General features: G+C 53.1%; 1 protein-coding gene across 1 annotated transcript in view; it reads left to right on the top strand.

The window, feature by feature from the left end:
• RNF213 (ring finger protein 213) overlaps nt 1–18,773 on the top strand; it is a 119,564-nt gene that overhangs the window by 16,353 nt on the left and 84,438 nt on the right. Inside the window, 7 exon segments of the mRNA NM_001444554.1 lie at nt 1,498–1,620; nt 2,215–2,399; nt 2,931–3,089; nt 3,413–3,615; nt 12,215–12,498; nt 14,930–15,186; nt 16,033–16,230. Coding sequence (NP_001431483.1) covers nt 1,498–1,620; nt 2,215–2,399; nt 2,931–3,089; nt 3,413–3,615; nt 12,215–12,498; nt 14,930–15,186; nt 16,033–16,230 — 1,409 coding nt within the window.

Below are 18,773 nucleotides of genomic sequence, written 5' to 3'. Positions count from 1 at the left end.
CCTGCACACAGACAAACCCCGAGCTCTTCCATCTCCCTCTCCCGGGACTCAGCCCAGGTGTGGGGCGGGGCGGCCAAGGCCAGGCCCACACTGGGCTTGGGGTCACAGGTCACTGGCACTGAATGAACTAATTAGTACCTGCTCCGGAGCAGGGGGCCCAAGGATAGCAGGACATGGGCCCCGCGGGGTCCTGGAAGGGTCCCGCCTCACCTGCTTCTCGGAAGCTCCATCTCTCATTCGGAAGTTGCGGACTCTTGCCTTTGAGCAGGGGTCCGCCGGCAGAGGTGGGACGTGCCAGCGCGGGTGCCGCAGGACCCTCTTAGACTGGTGTTCGTTCTTCCGTCTTTTTTGACACAGCGCGTCCCGATGGCAGAGTAGGGCAGGGGCCCGTGCGCGCTCCCTTCACCTTTGAGGCCATCCTACGGTGTCGCCGCGTCCGAAGGACTCCCATGTGAGGGTCTCAGCTTGGGCTCAGCAGAACAGAGAGCGAGACCGTCCCGGCTCCCGCTTGTCCCTCAGCTCTGATCACTTTTGAGTCCTGTTCACTCTGGGTCCCAATTTCCTTCCAGAGAAAGAAAGGGCAGATTTTGCAGGTGTGAGGCGGTGTGGTCGAGAGAAGCTGGACGTAGGGCGTCGCACATGGACAGGGAGTTGGAGGAAAACGTTGATGAGCGTGTAGTAAACCTGGGAAATAAAACCAAGTGTCTCTTTTTCTGTTTAGAGCAAAAGGAGGAAAAGGAGGAAAAGGAGGAAAAGGAAGAAAAGGCGTCGGAGCGCCCCCACGTCCGCAGAGCCGGCTTCCTTGTCCCCATCCTCCTCGGGCCCCTGTGGCCCGAGTGCCCTTGCAGACTCTGGGCTCCAGGACACAGCCCCACCCCACAGCCCAGCTCAGCAGGGCAGCCCCCCCCACCTGCCCAGCCAGCCCCCGAGGCGGGACAAGATGCCGCTGGAGGCTGGTGGCCGCCCTCTGCGGGGCCAGACGGCGGGAGGGGCAGAAGCAGCCGCAGGCACCCGGTCTCCTGGCACCCTGGCCCCCCTGGAGGGGCAGGGGCACCACTCCCCCAGCACCCCCAGAGGCAAAGGCCTTCCCACTCCTGCCAGTGAAGGTCGTCCCGGGGCGAGAGATGCTGCCCAGGAGCTCCTGCTGCCTGAGCCCAAGGGGGACCATTCCAAGCCCAGGAAAGTGCCGCAGACCGCTGGGCAGCAGGCCAAGGCCCCCGCCTCCAGGGTCAGTCGTTAGGGAGCGATGACCAGGGTTGGCCCGCCGTGCCCTTGACGTCTTGCTCTGCAGCGCGGTTCTGACAAGGCCTCGCTGTCTGGGCAGGGCGTCCCCTCGGAGTTGCTCCCCGGGAGGGAGGCTGTGGAAGGGGCTGGCCCTCCACCCCTCACTGCTGACCCTTGTCATGAGCTGGGGCAGATGCTGGCCTTTTAGGCTATTGAGTCCAGATTTCCCCGACCACTTTGTCATCTTTGTTTTGGGGCCTTTGTTTGTTCCAGGCAAACGGTGCTGCAGCTGAGCCAGCTGGTCCAGAGAAGGGACCTGGAAAAGAAGTTAAAGATCAGACTAAGGAAACGAAACAGCCGCGCGCAAGCGTTCCTGCTTCCCGGGACCACCGCCAGGTAAGGCGTCCCACTCCTGCCCGGTCGTCTCTCCAGGAAGCTGTCCCCGGCCCTGCTACCCTCCTGCTCAGCTGCTCCTTGTGGCCCTGTTCCTGCCGCAGCTCTGTTGAATCATCTGGTGACTGTGTGTTCAGTGCTGGGGTCCAGCCATGAATGAGACTCAGCTCCTGCCTCTGGAAGCTCACGTTCTAGCCGGGGGAAAGGCGAAGAAGTTAGGCTGTGAGAAGTTCCGCAGGGCAGCGTAGAGTGAGGGGACAGAGGTGCTGGAAGGAGGTGTCAGGTCTGCCTCTCCAAGGAGACCTGGAAGAGTGACAGGCCAGCCATGTGGCTTCTGGGGACGTGCAAAGGCCCTGAGGCAGAGGGCCTGCTTGGGAGCAGCAAGAAGGCTGCTGCTCCTGTGCGCACGTGAGGGGAAGAGGGGCTGCTGACGATATTGGGCAGAGGGCTTGGAGGCTGAGGTGGGTGGACTAGAGGCGTCTGAAGGTTCTGAGCAGGGAAGGGCCGTGACTGTTCTGCGTGCGGTGAGATGCGGCGGCCGCTGGGGGCAGAGGTGGAGGCTGGGCGTGATGGTTGGGTTTTGGTAACTTGTTCCAGGAAACTCAAACCAAGGACCAGACGGCTGTGCCTGGAGGAAAAGCAGGTGAAAATGAGAAAGCCAGCTTGAAGCCGAAGAAGGAGCCCAAGAAGCCAGAGGGGAATAACAAAAATAATGCAGCTGCTGAGAAAAATGCGAAGGAGCAGAGAAACGAGAGGACGGGCGAGCTCAGCCCTAAAGAGAGGTGGGTGCGGCGGGCTCGGGACGCACAGGTCCGCTCCAGCGCTGGGGCTGGAAAGGGCCACACTGCCCAGAGATTCTCAGGCTGCCCTTTTGTGGACTCTTCAGGGGGAGGGACCACTCAGGACATAGGCAGAGGAGGGGCGCCTGTCTGTCCCCGTTCGTTGCTCAGTTTAAATGTTCCGTCGCCCCTTCCCCGGGGTCCTGGAGGCAGCATGAGCCTTTAGGAAGTCAGGAGGGAGGCTGCCGTGTCCCGGCGTGCTCGCCCACCTCTCCGGCCACTGCCCCCAGCCCCTGCCCCCGCCCGGCACCCACCACCTCTCTGCCTCCTCTCAGGGGGGCCGGCCAGTGGGTCCCAAGTGTGGACACTCTTGCACTTTGCTTGGAACGTGTTAACGCACAGCTGAGAAACGAGGGTCCTGTGTGCTGATGTGTGTGTGTGCGTGCACGTGTGTGTGCACGCACACGTGCACCGGGTTGTGGAGGGGTAGACAGACCAGATCTAATCGGTGTCTCCTCTGTGGCTTTCCTCCAGCCCGCTGAGCTCCGAGGAAGGAGTCACGGTGTGCTTCCATGCAATCATTTCTAAGCATTTTGAGTTCAACCCCAGCCAACACCAAGTGTTTGTCAGGGGCGGAGAAGAATTCGGGAAGCCCAAATGGAAGAGGAATGTCTGCGAGATGTACTACACCAGGTGAGCATGTCTGAGCAGACCCCGAGGAGAGGGACAGAGCTCTGCGATAGGCTGAGATGAGAATTTTGACCTCGGTGATGCATCCTTAGACCTTTTGGAAGCCGAATGCTTCCAGCAGCTCTTCCCGTGATGCATTTCTGTGTCATCCTTCACCTTGGCCCTTTTTCTGTCTCTCTGGAAGCCGTGCCCCCTTTTGGATGCATCGTCTTGGTCAGCATCCGTTCACAACTGGGAGTCTCACTCCCTGCTGCGTGTGAGACGATGAACGAGAATGTCTGGGTGGGGGTGTGCGGATAACCGGCTGGTGTCCTGTTTTCCCGCAGAGACTTGCACGAGTTGGGGTCCCTGGTTGAAGGCAGCGCCGTCATTGCCAGGCAGCACCTGGATAAGCCCATTCCTTACAAGTACGTTCTCCAGAAAGGCAAGGGAGCTGTGGAGTATGAGTTCATCTACAAGCCGCAGCAGAAGGAAAGCGAGCCCGTGAACCGCTGCCTGCAAGTGAAATCCTCCCTGCTGGGCTCGGGAGGTAGGCTGCGGGCTGGGCCCCCGATCCGGCGCCGAAGGCAGGGTGGTCCTCCCTGGGCCCACGTGGGCCCCTTTGCTCAGCACTGGCCCTGCCCCGCCCCAGCTCTGTGTTTCCTAAACCTGACTTTGGAAGCATGTTTCTGATCAGTTTAGCTTAACTGCTCTCTTACAGAGGGAGAAGGAAAAGGATTTTTAATAAGGGAAGCAGGAGAGATGAAGCTGCTGGGAATGAATGGGGCTGGGGCACAGAGGGGCAGCGGGAAGCAGGGGCCAGGGCAGGGGAGCCAGGGCTGCCGCCCCAAAGCTCTTCCCAGGTTTCCCATTGGCCACTGGGAATAAGACACCAGCCGAAGCCAGCGAGGGCTGGCCCCGCCGCCTGCCGGATCCCGCATCCATCCCAGACACTCGGTTTTCGTTGTGTTACTTCGCTCTCTGTTTTTCTCTCTTGTCTATTTTTTTTCTTTGCTCTATTTCCCACTCATTGCATGCAGTGTATGTGTGCATTCTCTATGTAGAGTCTATGGAACTTGCTCAGAGCTTCTTTGTGGCCTAATTCCTGGCCTGTCATAAATATTCCATGCGTGCTTAGAAAGAATGAAAAGTCAATTTGGGAGACTCGGAAGTTGTCCGGACGTACATCTGTTAGAGAAAAAGCCGATTTAGTATTAAAGTCCTTGTCACCAAGGACTCCAGCCTGTCACCACACCAGGTGCTTTATTCTGCTTGTTCATTTACCGGGGGCGGGGGGATAAAACAGTAATTGTATTATTTTCATGGCTTCTGTGGGTCAGGAGTTTGGACGGAGCACAGCAGGCATGTTTCTGCTCTCTGATGTCTGGGGCCTCAGCTGGGAAGGGCTGAAAGCTGGGGGTGACCTGACAGCTGGGCTTTGGTATCATCTAGAGGGGTCTTTGCAATTGATGCTGCCCGAGGCTGGGCCCTCAGGTGGGCTGACAGCAGGAGAGGTCATTGGGGCAGGTGCTTGGGTATTTCGAACTGGGCCAAAGCCCAGAGAGATGGGGACAAAAGGAGAGTCAGGCTCCCCTCTGAAAGGTGCCCACGTGTTGAGTCCGTAGCCTCTGCAGGACTCTGTTCCCTGTGGGCCAAAGAACACACGGCCCTGTGATCCTGGCTGGTTTTGCCCTGTACTTGCTGGATGCTCCAGACGGGCTGCTGCTGTGCTTGAGGTGACCCCTCGTCTGACGCGAGCCAGAAGAGGTGTGATGGTCTGGGAAGGCAGGTCCCGTGCGCGCGCACTTACGGAGTAACCGCCGCGGCCCCTTCAGATCTCACCTGGCTGGGTCCTGGTACCCAAGCTGTCAAACCAGATAGAGATGCACTTTTAAACACAGAGGCGATCATTTTATTTATTTATCTTTAAATTTTTAATTAATTAATTAATTAATTAATTTTTGTCTTTTTGCCATTTCTTGGGCCGCTCCCATGGCATATGGAGGTTCCCAGGCTAGGAGTCTCATCGGAGCCGCAGCAGCGCAGGATCTGAGCCGCATCTGCGACCCACACCACAGCTCACGGCAACGCTGGATCCTTAACCCACTGAGCAAGGCCAGGGATCGAACCCCCAACCTCATGGTTCCTAGTCGGATTTGTTAACCACTGCGCCATGACGGGAACTCCCCATTTTAAAGTTCATTAAGCGGATTTCCTTCCTTCCTTCCTTCCTTTCTTTTCTTTCATTGAAGTGTGGTTGATTTACTGTATCAGGTTAGTTTCAGGTGTACAGCAAAGTGATTCAGCTCTCTGTATAAACCTTCAGACTCTTTTCCATGACAGGTCATTACAGGATGTTGAATGTGGCTCTCGTGCTCTACAGTAAGTCGGTGTTGATTCGCCAGTGCATGTGCACTGGTGTGTTCTGGCCTCCAGCCCGGTGGCGCCGGAGAGACCCAGGTGGCAGAAGTGCGTGCTGGTGGCAGAAACAGCCGGGCTTGCTTGAGCACGCTGTCCCTTCCAGGGCCTTTTGTCTCGTGCTGTGTTTTGCCTGAAGCCGATTCTGCTGTGTCCACGTTCCTCGCCCACCCTCTCGGCCTCTTTGCTTCTGTCCCAACTCTGCTGTTTTCTCTCTGATTCAACTCTTGCATCTGCTAGCATCTCTGTTTTGCTGGATTTCTGTTGGTTTGTTTTATTTCTTGTTTTTTTCCATGCCATCTGGTCATCTTTATTATTTATTTATTTATTTTTTATTACTCAACTGAATTGATCACATCTGTAGTTGTATAATGATCATAACAATCTGGTTTCACAGGATTTCCATCCCACAGCCCAAGCACATCCCCCCACCCCCAAACTGTCTCCTCCAGAGACCATACGTTTTTCAGTGTCTGGGAGTCAGCATCTGTTCTGCAAAGAAGTTCCGTCTGTCCTTTTTTCAGATTCCACATGTCAGTGAAAGCATTGCATGTTGGTATCTCATTGTTGGGCTGACTTCACGTAGCATGATAATTTCTAGGTCCATCCATGTTGCAAAAAATGCTGGTATTTTGTTCTTTTTAATGGCTGAGTAATATTCCATTGTGTATATGTACCACATCTTCTGGATCCACTCCTCTGTCGATGGACATTGAGGTTGTTTCCATGTCTTGGCTATTGTAAATAGTGCTGCAATGAACATTGGAGTACATGTGTCTTTGCGAGTCGTGGTTTTCTCTGGGTAGATGCCCAGGAGTGGGATTGCTGGATCAAATGGTAGTTCTATGTTTAGTTTTCTGAGGAATCTCCATACTGCTTTCCACAGTGGTTGCACCAGTTTACAATCCCACCAACAGTGTACTAGGGTTCATTTTCTCCACACCCTTTCTAGCACTTATTGTTAGTAGACTTTTGGATGATGGCCATTCTGGCTGGTGTAAGGTGGTACCTCAGAGTGGTTTTGCTTTGCATCTCTGTAATAATGAGTGATGTTGAACATCTTTTCATGTGTTTTTTGGCCATCCGTATGTCTGTTTAGATCTTCTGCCCATTTTTTGATAGACCTGTTTGTTTTTTTGGTATGGAACTGCAGAAGTTGTTTATAAATTTTGGAGATTAATCCCTTGTCAGTCGGTTCACTTGCAAAGATTTTCTCCCATTCTGTGGATTGTCTTTTTGTGTTGTTTAGGGTTTCCTTTGCTGTGCAGAAACTTTGAAATTTGATTAGGTCCCATTTGTTTATTTTTGTTTTTGTGGTCAGTATTCTGAGAGGTAGATCTGAGAAGATGTTGCTGTCGTTTATGTCAGAGAGTGTTTGGCCTATGTTTTCCTCTAAGAGTTTTATAGTGTCTGGTCTTATATCTAGGTCTTTGATCCATTTGGAGTTTATTTTTGTGTATGGTGTTAGGGACTGTTCTAATTTCATTCTTTTCCATGTGGCTGTCCAGTTTCCCAGCACCACTATTGAACAAGCTGTCTTTTCTCCATTGTATATTCTTGCCTCCTTTGTCATAGATTAGTTGGCTGTAGGTGCATGGGTTTAATTCTGGGCTTTCTATCCTGTTCCACTGATCTGTATTTCTGTCTTTGTGCCACTACCATGCGGTTTTGATGATTGTTGCTTTGTAGTATAGTCTGAAGTCCAGAAGCCTGATTCCTCCAGCTCCATTTTTCTTTTTCAGGATATCTTTGGCTATTCTGGGTCTTTTGTGCTTCCAAACAAACTTTAAAATATTTTGTTCAAGTTCTGTGAAAAATGTCCTTGGTAATTTGATAGGGATTGCATTGAATCTGTAGATTGCCTTAGGTAGTATAGTCGTTTTGATAATAATAACTCTTCCAATCCACGAGCATGGTATATCTTTCCATCTATTTGTGTTATCTGTGATTTCTTTCATCAGTGTCTTATAGTTTCCAGAGTGCAGGTCTTTTGTTTCTTTAGGTAAGTTTACTCGTAGGTATTTCATTCTTTTGGGTGCGATGGTAAACGGGATTGCTTCCCTAATTTCTTTTTGTGCTCTTTCATTGTTAGTGTATAGAAATGCTGTTGATTTCTGTGTATTAATTTTTTGTCCTGCGACTTTTCCAAATTTGTGGATGAGCGCTAACAGTTTTCTGGTAGAGTCTTTAGGATTCTCTAGGTATAGTATCATGTCATCTGCAAATAGGGATAGTTTTACTTCTTCCTTTCCAATTTGGATTCCTTTTATTTCTTTTACTTCTCTGATTGCTGTGGCTAGGACTTCCAAAACTATGTTGAAGAGTAGTGGCGAGAGCGGACATCCTTGTCTTGTTCCTGATCTCAGCGGGAATTCTTTCAACTTTTCACCATTGAGAATGATGTTCACTGTGGGTTTATCATATATGGCCTTTATCATGTTGAAGCAGGTTCCCATTATGCCCACTTTCTGAAGGGTTTTTATCAAAAATGGGTGTTGGATTTTGTCAAAGGCTTTTTCCGTGTCTACTGAGAGGATCATATGGTTTTTATTCTTCAGTTTGTTAATGTGGTGTATCGCACTGATGGATTTGCGGATATTGAAGAACCCTTGCATCCCTGGGATAAATCCCACTTGATCATAATGTATAATACTTTTAATATATTGTTGGATGCGGTTTGCTAGTATTTTGTTGAGGATTTTTGCATCGATGTTCATCAGTGAAATTGGCCTATAGTTTTCTTTTTTTGTGGAATCTTTGTCTGGTTTTGGTACCAGGGTGATGGTGGCCTCATAGAATGAGTTTGGGAGTATCCCTTCCTCTGCAATTTTTTGAAATAGTTTCAAAAGGATAGGTGTTAGCTATTCTTTAAATGTTTGATAGAATTCGCCTGGGAAGCCATCTGGTCCTGGACTTTTGTTTGTTGGAAGTTTTAAAATCACAGTTTCAATTTCAGTTCTTGTGATGGGTCCATTCGTCTTTTCTATTTCATCTTGGTTTAGTCTTGGAAGATTGTACTTTTCTAAGGATTTGTCCATTTCTTCTAGGTTTTCCGTTTTATTGGCATATAGTTGCATATGGTAGTCTCTTATGATCCTTTGTATTTCTGCGATGTCTGTTGTTACTTCTCCTTTTTCATTTCTAATTTTATTGATTTGAGTTCTCTCTCTTTTTTGCTGGATAAGTCTGGCTAGGGGTTTATCAATTTTATTGATCTTTTCAAAGAACCAGCTTTTCGTTTCATTGATCTTTTCTATGGTTTTCTTTGTCTCTATTTCATTGATTTCTGCTCTGATCTTTATGATTTCTTTCCTTCTACTAACTTTAGGTCTTGTCTGTTCTTCTATCTCCAGCTGCTTTAGATGTAAAGTTAGTTTGTTTATTTGAGCTTTTTCTTGTTTCCTGAGGTGGGCTTGTATTGCTATAAACTTTCCTCTTAGAATGGCTTTTGCTGCATCCCATAGGTTTTGCCTCCAGTTTATTTCCAATGCTTTGCATCATCTTCAGCATCAACAATCTAAAGTCTTTTTCCTGGAAGCTAAGAATCTCCTCATCACTTAGCTGTTTTTCTGGGGGTTTTCCTTTCTCCCTCATCTGAGTTATAGTTCTCTGTCTTCTCATTTTTATAGTTTTTTAGTGTGGTGACGTTTTTATAGATAATAGAGTTGTAGCCTCTCATACTTCTGGTATCTGCCCCCCTTGTGGCTGAAGTCAGTGTGGAGGCTTACGGTAGGCTTCCTGATGGGAGGAGCTGATGCCTGCCCCCCTGGTAGGAGGAGCCGATTCTAATTCCTCTGGTGGGTGGGGCTTAGTCTCTGGATGGGATTGGAGGCAGCTGTGTGCCTGAGGGGTCTTTAGGTAGCCTGTTTACTGAGGGGTGGGTCTGAGATCCCACCTGGGTTGTTGTTTGCCCTGGGGCTTCTCAGCAGCTGGCCAATGGGTGGGGCCAGATTTTCCCAAAATGGCCCCCTCCAGAGAAAGGCAGCTGCTGAATATTCCTGAGGAATTTGCTTTCAAAGTCCTTCCCTCACAACAAGCCATGTTCACCCCTGTTTTCCCAGGATGGCCTCCAAGAACTGTGGTCAGGTTTGACCCAGATTCCCATGAAGACTTTGCTTTGCCCTGGGACCCAGTGCACGTGAAAGTCTGTGTGCGCTTTTTAAGAATGGGGTCTCCGTGTCCCCCAGTCCCATGGAGCTCCTGCGCACAAGCCCCACTGGCCTTCAATGCCAGATGCTCCGGGGCTCTTTCTCCCTGTGCCAGATCCCCACACGTGAGAGTTTGATGTGTGGCTCAGAACTCTCCCTCCTGTAGGTACGTCTCTGTGAACCAGTTAGTTTCAAGTCTGTGGAGCCTTCCCACCCGGGAGGTATGGGGTTGTCTATATCATGCAATCGCCCCTCCTACCTCTTTTTTTTTTTTTTTTTTCCTATTTCTTGGGCCGCTCCTGCGGCATATGGAGGTTCCCAGGCTAGGGGTCGCATTGGAGCCATAGCCACCGGCCTACGCCAGAGCCACAGCAACGTGGGATCTGAGCCACGTCTGCAACCTACACCACAGCTCACGGCAACACCGGATCGTTAACCCACTGAGCAAGGGCAGGGACCGAACCGGCAACCTCATGGTTCCTAGTCGGGTTCGTTAACCACTGCGCCACGACGGGAACTCCCCCTCCTACCTCTTAATGTGTCCTCCTGTTTTTCTTCTGGAGTAGGATATCTTTTTTAAGGTTTCTGGTCCATTTGGGTGAAGAATGCACAGTCTTTAGCTGTGAATTTTGTTGTTTTTAGGAGAGAAGTTGAGCTCCAGTCCCTCTATTCCGCCATCTTAATCCCGTCTCCCCTAAAGCAATATTTCTAATATGGAACTGATTTGTTGGAATGTACATTTCTATGTTTGTCTTTTCAAGTCAGAATAATTATTTTCTGTTTTCGGCACCTGATCCCTTGTCTATTATATGTGTCGACAGGTTTAACCCCTATTTTAGTTTTCATTTTCATGAAGATAACTCTTGATGATCAAGTCCTTACATTACTGTGATCTAATTTATCCATCTTTTTCCTTTATTGTTTGCAATTTTTAAATTCAGCTCTTGACAAGTTTCTGCACCAGCTCAGCGGTAACAAACCTGACTAGGATCCATGAGGATGAGGGTTTGATCCCTGGCTTCGCTCAGTGAGTTAAGGACCCGGCATTGCTGTGAGCTGTAGTGTAGGCTGCAAATGCGACTTGGGTCTTGCATTGCTACGGCTGTCTGTGTGGGCCGGCAGCTGTAGCTCTGATTCAACCCCTGGCCTTGGAACATCCATCTGCCACAGGTGCCACCTCCATCCCTGTCTCTGATCCAATTCAGGACCCAAACGCAAAGTACCTTCCACAGTATTTAGTCCGTGGTGTTTCAGATGAGGAACTTCTCTTTTCCATGTGCTGGTCTTCCTAAAGCCGGACCACCAGCCGCAGCACCTTCTTCAGCCCCTCTGGTCATCTTTAATGGATGCACTCAGCCCCTGGGCGCTGATGGTGACGGTCGGTGGAAGACTCTCTTTTGACAGAGGGGCTTGTCTTTTCTACCCGCTTTGTTTCCTTGTTCTTTTTTATACTTCTGACGTTGGGGTTTTCTTTCTCTTTTCTTGAGGGAGTTGGAACTTAAATGGTACGTTTCTATTCTATTCTTTGAGACCTCCCTGCCCCATCGACCTGGGGTCGAGGATGTCCCGTGCCCGGGAGCCTGGCTGGTGCTCCCTCCGCGTTCACAGCGCTGGCCGTCCCGGGCCAGCAGCCGTCGCCCACCTTTTGTCTGGAAGGGCGTTTTTCTAAAACCGAGAGAGGTCCATTGTGTCCCCCACGTGTGAGGGACACGGGGAGCAGGGGACGTTTCCACAGGAAGAGATGCCCGAGGTCAGATCCACCCAGTGATTCCGAGCTCTGGCCGGGCAGGGCAGGGATGGGTGAGCGGAGATGGCAGGAAAGCTAACAGGCTGGGCAGCGAGGACCAGGAGGCCTGTTCAGAGGCTCGACTCGGATTTCCACGGCTGTTTTCAAGGCCTCGTGTTGCCTCTGCTGTCTTACCGACCGCTTTGCTTCCCAGGTGTTTGACAGCTGGTTTTCCTGGGTTGGCTGCAGTCACATCATCTCAGCTGGTTCTAAGAGCGGCCATGGGTTCAGCCCTCGCCCCGTGTCGCACTGTTCTGTCTGCTGTGTGACCCGAACTGGCCTTCACGGAGCCGGGCACTTGTACCACAGGCAGTTCAAGGGCAGAGGAGACATGGGCTTGCACCAAGTGACTGACCAAACTGGTGCCCGGCCGCTAGCACGTCACGTGGCTCCAGTGTGGGATTTTTGACATGCACGTGGGCATTTTCTAAGTCTTCCACTCACATACCAAGTATGCTGAGCCACCGAGTTTGACAAAGGCACCTTCCCCATGTTTTCAGGGAGCTGAATTGTGTGGCCCTGGGTCGCTTCATTCACTGGCGGGTGTCTAGGGGAGCGTCCTCGGCGGCCGTGCTCCCTGGGGACGGGCCCCGCATTGCTTGTGTGTTGAAGGTACCTGGCGGGCGTGAGCGCTGGCCGTGAGTTCTGGCCGTGAGTTCTGTTCACGGCGTCTGGTGGTTTCCCTCCCTTGGGTCCTTATTGCTGATTCTTCTGGTCAAGATGCGCCTTCCAGGGCGCGTGTCCAGGTGCCGGGGGCTCTGATGCTCCTGAGTATAACTTGGCTCTTTTCCTCCTAGACTGGCATCAATACGATGATATAATTTGTATGAACCCGCCCGGGGCATGGCAGACATTTAAGGACCGTTTCACAGATGGTACCAGGAAAGACTTGGTGAAAGGGAAGCAAACTGCGGCTGCCATCATGCTGGACAGCATCTTCAGCATCCTTGAGACTTGGAATGCCATCAATTTAAAGAGCTTTTTCACCCAGTTTCAGCAGTTTTACTCTGTGATCCGGGTACCCATGATCTATGAAGGAAAAGCACAGCCATGGAGCACTCTGGAGTATGAAGAGAAGGAGGTACCGCGTCTCAGGGGTGTCAGCATCATCGGTCCCTCCTCCTCCCCACCCTGGGCATCAGCATCACCCCAGCTCCTAGTGGCAAGATGACCCCTAGATTCAGTGGACCAGGTGGATGGGGGGCAAGTAGACTTTCAATCCCTTTTCTCCTGGCACCACCTCTTGGGAGTGTTCTCTGTCCTCACCATGTTCTTCCTCCCGCCTCCCCACCTGGCCTCCCGCCTCCTCACCCCCCCACCCCTGGTCCCTCCTCCACCCCTGGTCCCTCCTCCTCACCCACCCCTTCCCTCCTCCACCCCTGGTCCCTCCTCCTCGCCCACCCCTTCTCTCCTCCACCCCTGGTCCCTCCTCCTCGCCCACCCCTTCCCTCCTCCACCCCTGGTGCCTCCTCCTCGCCCACCCCTTCCCTCCTCCACCCCTGGTGCCTCCTCCTCGCCCACCCCTTCCCTCCTCCACCCCTGGTCCCGCCTCCTCACCCACCCCTTCCCTCCTCCACCCCTGGTCCCTCCTCCTCGCCCACCCCTTCCCCCCTCCACCACTGGTCCCGCCTCCTCACCCACCCCTTCCCTCCTCCACCCCTGGTCCCTCCTCCTCGCCCACCCCTTCCCTCCTCCACCCCTGGTCCCGCCTCCTCGCCCACCCCTTCCCTCCTCCACCCCTGGTCCCGCCTCCTCACCCACCCCTTCTCTCCTCCACCCCTGGTCCCTCCTCCTCGCCCACCCCTTCCCTCCTCCACCCCTGGTGCCTCCTCCTCGCCCACCCCTTCCCTCCTCCACCCCTGGTCCCGCCTCCTCGCCCACCCCTTCCCCCCTCCACCCCTGGTCCCGCCTCCTCGCCCACCCCTTCCCCCCTCCACCCCTGGTCCCGCCTCCTCGCCCACCCCTTCCCCCCTCCACCCCTGGTCCCTCCTCCTCGCCCACCCCTTCCCTCCTCCACCCCTGGTCCCTCCTCCTCGCCCACCCCTTCCCTCCTCCACCCCTGGTGCCTCCTCCTCGCCCACCCCTTCCCTCCTCCACCCCTGGTCCCGCCTCCTCACCCACCCCTTCCCTCCTCCACCCCTGGTCCCTCCTCCTCGCCCACCCCTTCCCCCCTCCACCCCTGGTCCCTCCTCCTCGCCCACCCCTTCCCCCCTCCACCCCTGGTCCCGCCTCCTCACCCACCCCTTCCCTCCTCCACCTCTGGTCCCTCCTCCTCACCACCCCACCCCTGGTCCCTCCTCCACCCCTGGTCCCTCCTCCTCGCCCACCCCTTCCCTCCTCCACCCCTGGTGCCTCCTCCTCGCCCACCCCTTCCCTCCTCCACCCCTGGTCCCGCCTCCTCGCCCACCCCTTCCCTCCTCCACCCCTGGTCCCGCCTCCTCGCCCACCCCTTCCCCCCTCCACCCCTGGTCCTGCCTCCTCGCCCACCCCTTCCCCCCTCCACCCCTGGTGCCTCCTCCTCGCCCACCCCTTCCCTCCTCCACCCCTGGTGCCTCCTCCTCGCCCACCCCTTCCCCCCTCCACCCCTGGTCCCGCCTCCTCACCCACCCCTTCCCCCCTCCACCCCTGGTCCCGCCTCCTCACCCACCCCTTCCCTCCTCCACCCCTGGTGCCTCCTCCTCGCCCACCCCTTCCCTCCTCCACCCCTGGTCCCGCCTCCTCACCCACCCCTTCCCTCCTCCACCCCTGGTGCCTCCTCCTCGCCCACCCCTTCCCCCCTCCACCCCTGGTCCCGCCTCCTCGCCCACCCCTTCCCCCCTCCACCCCTGGTCCCGCCTCCTCGCCCACCCCTTCCCCCCTCCACCCCTGGTCCCGCCTCCTCGCCCACCCCTTCCCCCCTCCACCCCTGGTCCTGCCTCCTCGCCCACCCCTTCCCTCCTCCACCCCTGGTCCCGCCTCCTCGCCCACCCCTTCCCCCCTCCACCCCTGGTGCCTCCTCCTCGCCCACCCCTTCCCTCCTCCACCCCTGGTCCCTCCTCCTCGCCCACCCCTTCCCCCCTCCACCCCTGGTCCCTCCTCCTCGCCCACCCCTTCCCTCCTCCACCCCTGGTGCCTCCTCCTCACGTGTTTGGGGGCAGAGCGGAAAGACGGGTGGTGCCCTCCTTCACTGCACTTCCACCTGCTCTCTGGTGAGGCTTAGCCACTTTCGAGAGACCTGGAGCCTCATCTGAGATGACCAGTGGACCCTTGTAAGCCTCAGGGCCCCCACCTGAGAGCCCCTCCACCGTGCCAAGGCCCCTGGAGGCACTCCCGGTGGCACCTCCCAACAGCCTAGGGCGAAGGGATGCTCAGGCTTCAGTGGGGAGGCAGGTGGTGGGTGCCCCCTCCCTAGAGCTCTCCCCACCCCTCCGGCCTCGGGCCCTGCCCAGCTGATGGGCACCTGGGTGGTGACAGGCAGCCCCTGTGGTGGATTCCGTGCCATGGCCCTGGGTCCTCCTTTTCTCCTGGGCCAGGTGAAGAAGCACCTGTGGGAGTGTTTAACGAAGAAAATGGAACCATTTCTGAAAACAAGCGGGGACCCCCTGCCGAAAGACTGCCCAGTGAGGAGTAAACTGAGGATGGGCCTGATTATCCTTTTCTCTGTGGAAAAATTTCATATTCCCTTATCGGAAAGTGACCTGACCTCACTTTGTCACCTCCTTTGCTCGGACCCCAGTTCACCTCATGAGCTCCACAGTGACCTGATCCACATCCTTGAAATAAAGCACAGGTACGGTGTGTGTGTGAGAGTGTGTGTGAGTGTGTGAGAGTGCATTTTGGGAGAGTGTGTGAGTGTGTGTGAGTGTGAGTGTGTGAAGATTTTCTAGCTTTCTGATGGTTTTTATTAGATGATAAAAATAAGGGCTTGTTCTAGAATGGATGGAAACACACAGGAAATGAAAACTGCCCGTAATTTCACTGGTCATTTCAGTGTTTATCCTGCTAGCCTTTTTTCTAGCTTACGTATGATTTTTCACTTCATTACATGTTCACTGAATGTCCTGCTTTTGAGAAGCTTTAAGGTCTGTCAGGACTGGGCCCCACGGATGTCCATTTGGGGCGTCGTGGCGCGGTAGCGAGGTCGGTCGTGAGGATGTTTGTGGGCGCACTGGGGGTGCCTCGTTCAGGAGCCAGGTGTCGCTGCGCTGGGGGGGGACGTTCGTGGTGTAGAGGCCAAGGTGGGCACCCCCGCCCCGAACCTTCTGATGATCACACACTCTTTTTCCTGCAGTTGTTTGGTTTTTTCCCTTTTTTTTAATTTAATTTTTTTATCGATATGTAGTTGATTGACCATGTTTCTAGTGTAGAGAAGTGATTCAGTTGTGTGTGTGTGTGTGTATGTTTATGTGTATATTCTTTTTCGTTTTCTTTTCCGCAGTAGTTTATTATGAGACACTGAATTTAGCTCCCTGTCCTATGCAGTTGGTCCTTATTGTTTACTCTGCGGTGGTTTGACTTGAACTCAAGGGCAAGGTCGAGTCGCCTTCCCTGAGCCCAGTGACCCTCCGCTCTGTCCCACGGGGAGGCTGACCCTGGCCGTCCTGGGCTCATGGTGGGATCCCTGTTCCCTTCCTAGCTGGCGAAATTCCTTGGTAAACCTGTGCCAAAGGTGCATGGACGGAGAGGTGGACCTCTGGGTGTGCACCCTGCCTGTGCTGCACCTCTGCATGGAGCCGTCCCCGCCGACCAAGGACGCCGGCGTGCAGCCCGAGGACACCTGGGCAGCCCTCGAAGGCATCTCCTTCTCGGAGTTTCGGGAAAAAAAATCTGATCGGTAAGTTGTGGGTAGACCTGCCCTCATGAACCTAAGTCTTGGGGTCATAACTGCGCTTCCGCCATCTCCAGGGGACTTTTAGGACTCCCCTATTCCTGCTTCTAGTGATGAAAGTGCTGTAGCATTTCATTTGAAATTACTTCTTTAAAGAGCTTTAAACAGGCAAGAAATAGGGACAAAAGTGGCCTGCAACCCGAGATATGCGTTGCTGTTGACACTTCGGTGAGCCTGTGTCCAGGGTTTTGTTAAATGCGGGTGTGTGTGTACTTTGTACTCTTAAACGAGAAACACAGGGAGTTCCTGTTGTGGCTCAGTGGGTTAAGGCTCCAGCTAGTCTCCGTGAGGAAACGGGTTTAATCCCTGGCCTCACTCAGTGGCTTGAAGGATCTGGCATTGCCGCAAGCTGCAGTGTAGGTTGAAGATACGGCTTGGATTTGGAGTGGCTGTGGCTGCAGATGCTATTCAACCCATAGACTGGGAACTTCCATATGCTGCGGGTGAGGCCCTAAAAAGAATAAAAAACCCACAAGAGATAATGTGTGTATGTATATATAGAGAGAGTCTTTTTAGGGCCACACCCACACCATATGGAGGTTCCCAAGCTAGGGGTCGAATTAGAGCTGCAGCTGCCGGCCTACACCACAGCCACAGCCACACCAGATCTGAGCCATGTCTGTGGCCTGCACCACAGCTCACGGCAACGCCAGGTCCCTAAGCCACTGAGTGAGGCCAGGGATGGAACCTGCGTGCTCATGGATGCCAGTCAGATTTGCTTCCACTGAGCCATGACAGGACCTCCTACGTTTATTGTTCTTCGTTTTACTGAGATATAATGGACATCTAGCACTAAGTTTAAGGTGTGCAGCAAAGCAACCAGACTTAGATCCTGAAATGATGACCACAAAAATTTAGTGAACTGTTGTCTCATAAATGCAAAATTAAAGAAATAGAAAAAAAAATTCCCTCATAGTGAGAGCTCTTAGGATTTACTCTCCAAACAACTTTCACATATACACACAGCACTGTTAATATTTATTACATTGTACGTTGCATCTCTAGCACTTTTCATCTTGTAAGGGAAGCTGTGCCTTTTTTTTTTTTTTTTTTTTTTGGTCTTTTTAGGGCCGCACCCGTGGCATATGGAGGTTCCCAGGCTCAGGGTCGAATCGGAGCTGCAGCTGCTGGCCTACACCACAGCCACAGCCATGCCAGATCTGAGCCACATCTTTGACCTACGTCACAGCTCCTGGCAACGCCAGATCCTTCACCCACTGAGCGAGGCCAGGGATTGAACCCGCACCTCATGGTTCCTAGTTGGGTTTGTTTCCGCTGTGCCGCAATGGGAACTCTCAGAAGCTGTGCCTTTTGACGGCTTTTATCTGATTCCCCCTCATCCCTTGCCTCTACGGTAGGTTATTTCTTTTGTTTTATCCTGTTTTCCAACCTGCTCTTCTCACCTAAGAGTATTTTGTGGACAATGTTTGCCAGTCGATATGCACCTACTATTGTGATGACTGCTTCGTGCTGTAACATTTTTTAGCTCGTTCTCTGTTCCTGGACACGTGGACTGTGCCTGCACTTTCCCTTTGTCGGCACGGTTGGTTGCGGTTCTTTGTGAGTTTCCCTGGCCAGTTATTTTCTCAAGATGAGTGTCTGAAGGCGGAATTGCAGGAGTCAGAGGCTGTGCACACTGAGGGAGCCAAGTACCACGCTGGGGCAAGCAGAGATTTCTTAAGGCAGCCACAGAGAGCACAGGCTGTGCAAGAGAAAGGATAATCAAATTTAAGCACAAAAATTAAATGAAAAATGCACATTCAGTACAAATAGTGAATGCTGGCACTCGTTTCCAAGCTCGGATAACACCCTCTGTTTAGCTTGTCTTTTGTCATGGGAACTATTCCAGGTCTCATCTGCCCTCCCCGCCCGCATCCAGTAGGATCTAGCCTATGGGTTTTTATCGAAGTCCTGAGCTAAATTAAGGTTTTATGAAGCAGAGAGGAGAATAACAATTACTGGGTGCAGGGAAAAGGGGAGATGCTGGTCAAAGGCTGCAGACTTCCATTTAGAAGATGAGTCCTTTCTGGGGAGTTCACGCACAGCGTGGTGACTGTAGTTAATGACGTTGTATTAGGGAGCTCCCTGGTGGTCAAGTGGCTAGGATTTGGTGCTTCCGCTGCTGTAGCCTGGGTTCCGTACCTGGTGTGGCAACTGAGATTCGCATATCACACCGCTGCACACTGAGGCTAATGATAATCTCGCTGTTGTATGACTGTATACCTCGAGGCGGCTAAGAGAGTAAGTCTGAATGTTCTCACCATAGAAGAGAAGTGGTGCCTGTGCGACACAGTGGATGCAGGTGTCGGTGATGATATGGTGGTGATCACTTTGCAGTATGTAAATTTGTCTAATCCGGAGTGCCCATCATGGCACGGCGGAAATGAATCCGACGAGGAACCGTGAGGTTGTGGGTTCGATCCCTGACCTTGTTCAGTGGGATAAGGATCTGGCGTTGCTGTGAGCTGTGGTGTAGGTCACAGACAAGG

Source organism: Sus scrofa, chromosome 12, assembly GCF_054392235.1.
Source record: "Sus scrofa isolate SSC_HxYL_T2T_F1_AM1 chromosome 12, Sscrofa_HxYL_maternal_Yorkshire_Landrace_v2.0, whole genome shotgun sequence".
Lineage (NCBI taxonomy): Eukaryota > Metazoa > Chordata > Mammalia > Artiodactyla > Suidae > Sus > Sus scrofa.
The sequence above is the reverse complement of the archived record's forward strand: the minus strand, read 5'-3'. Positions and strand labels throughout refer to the sequence as shown.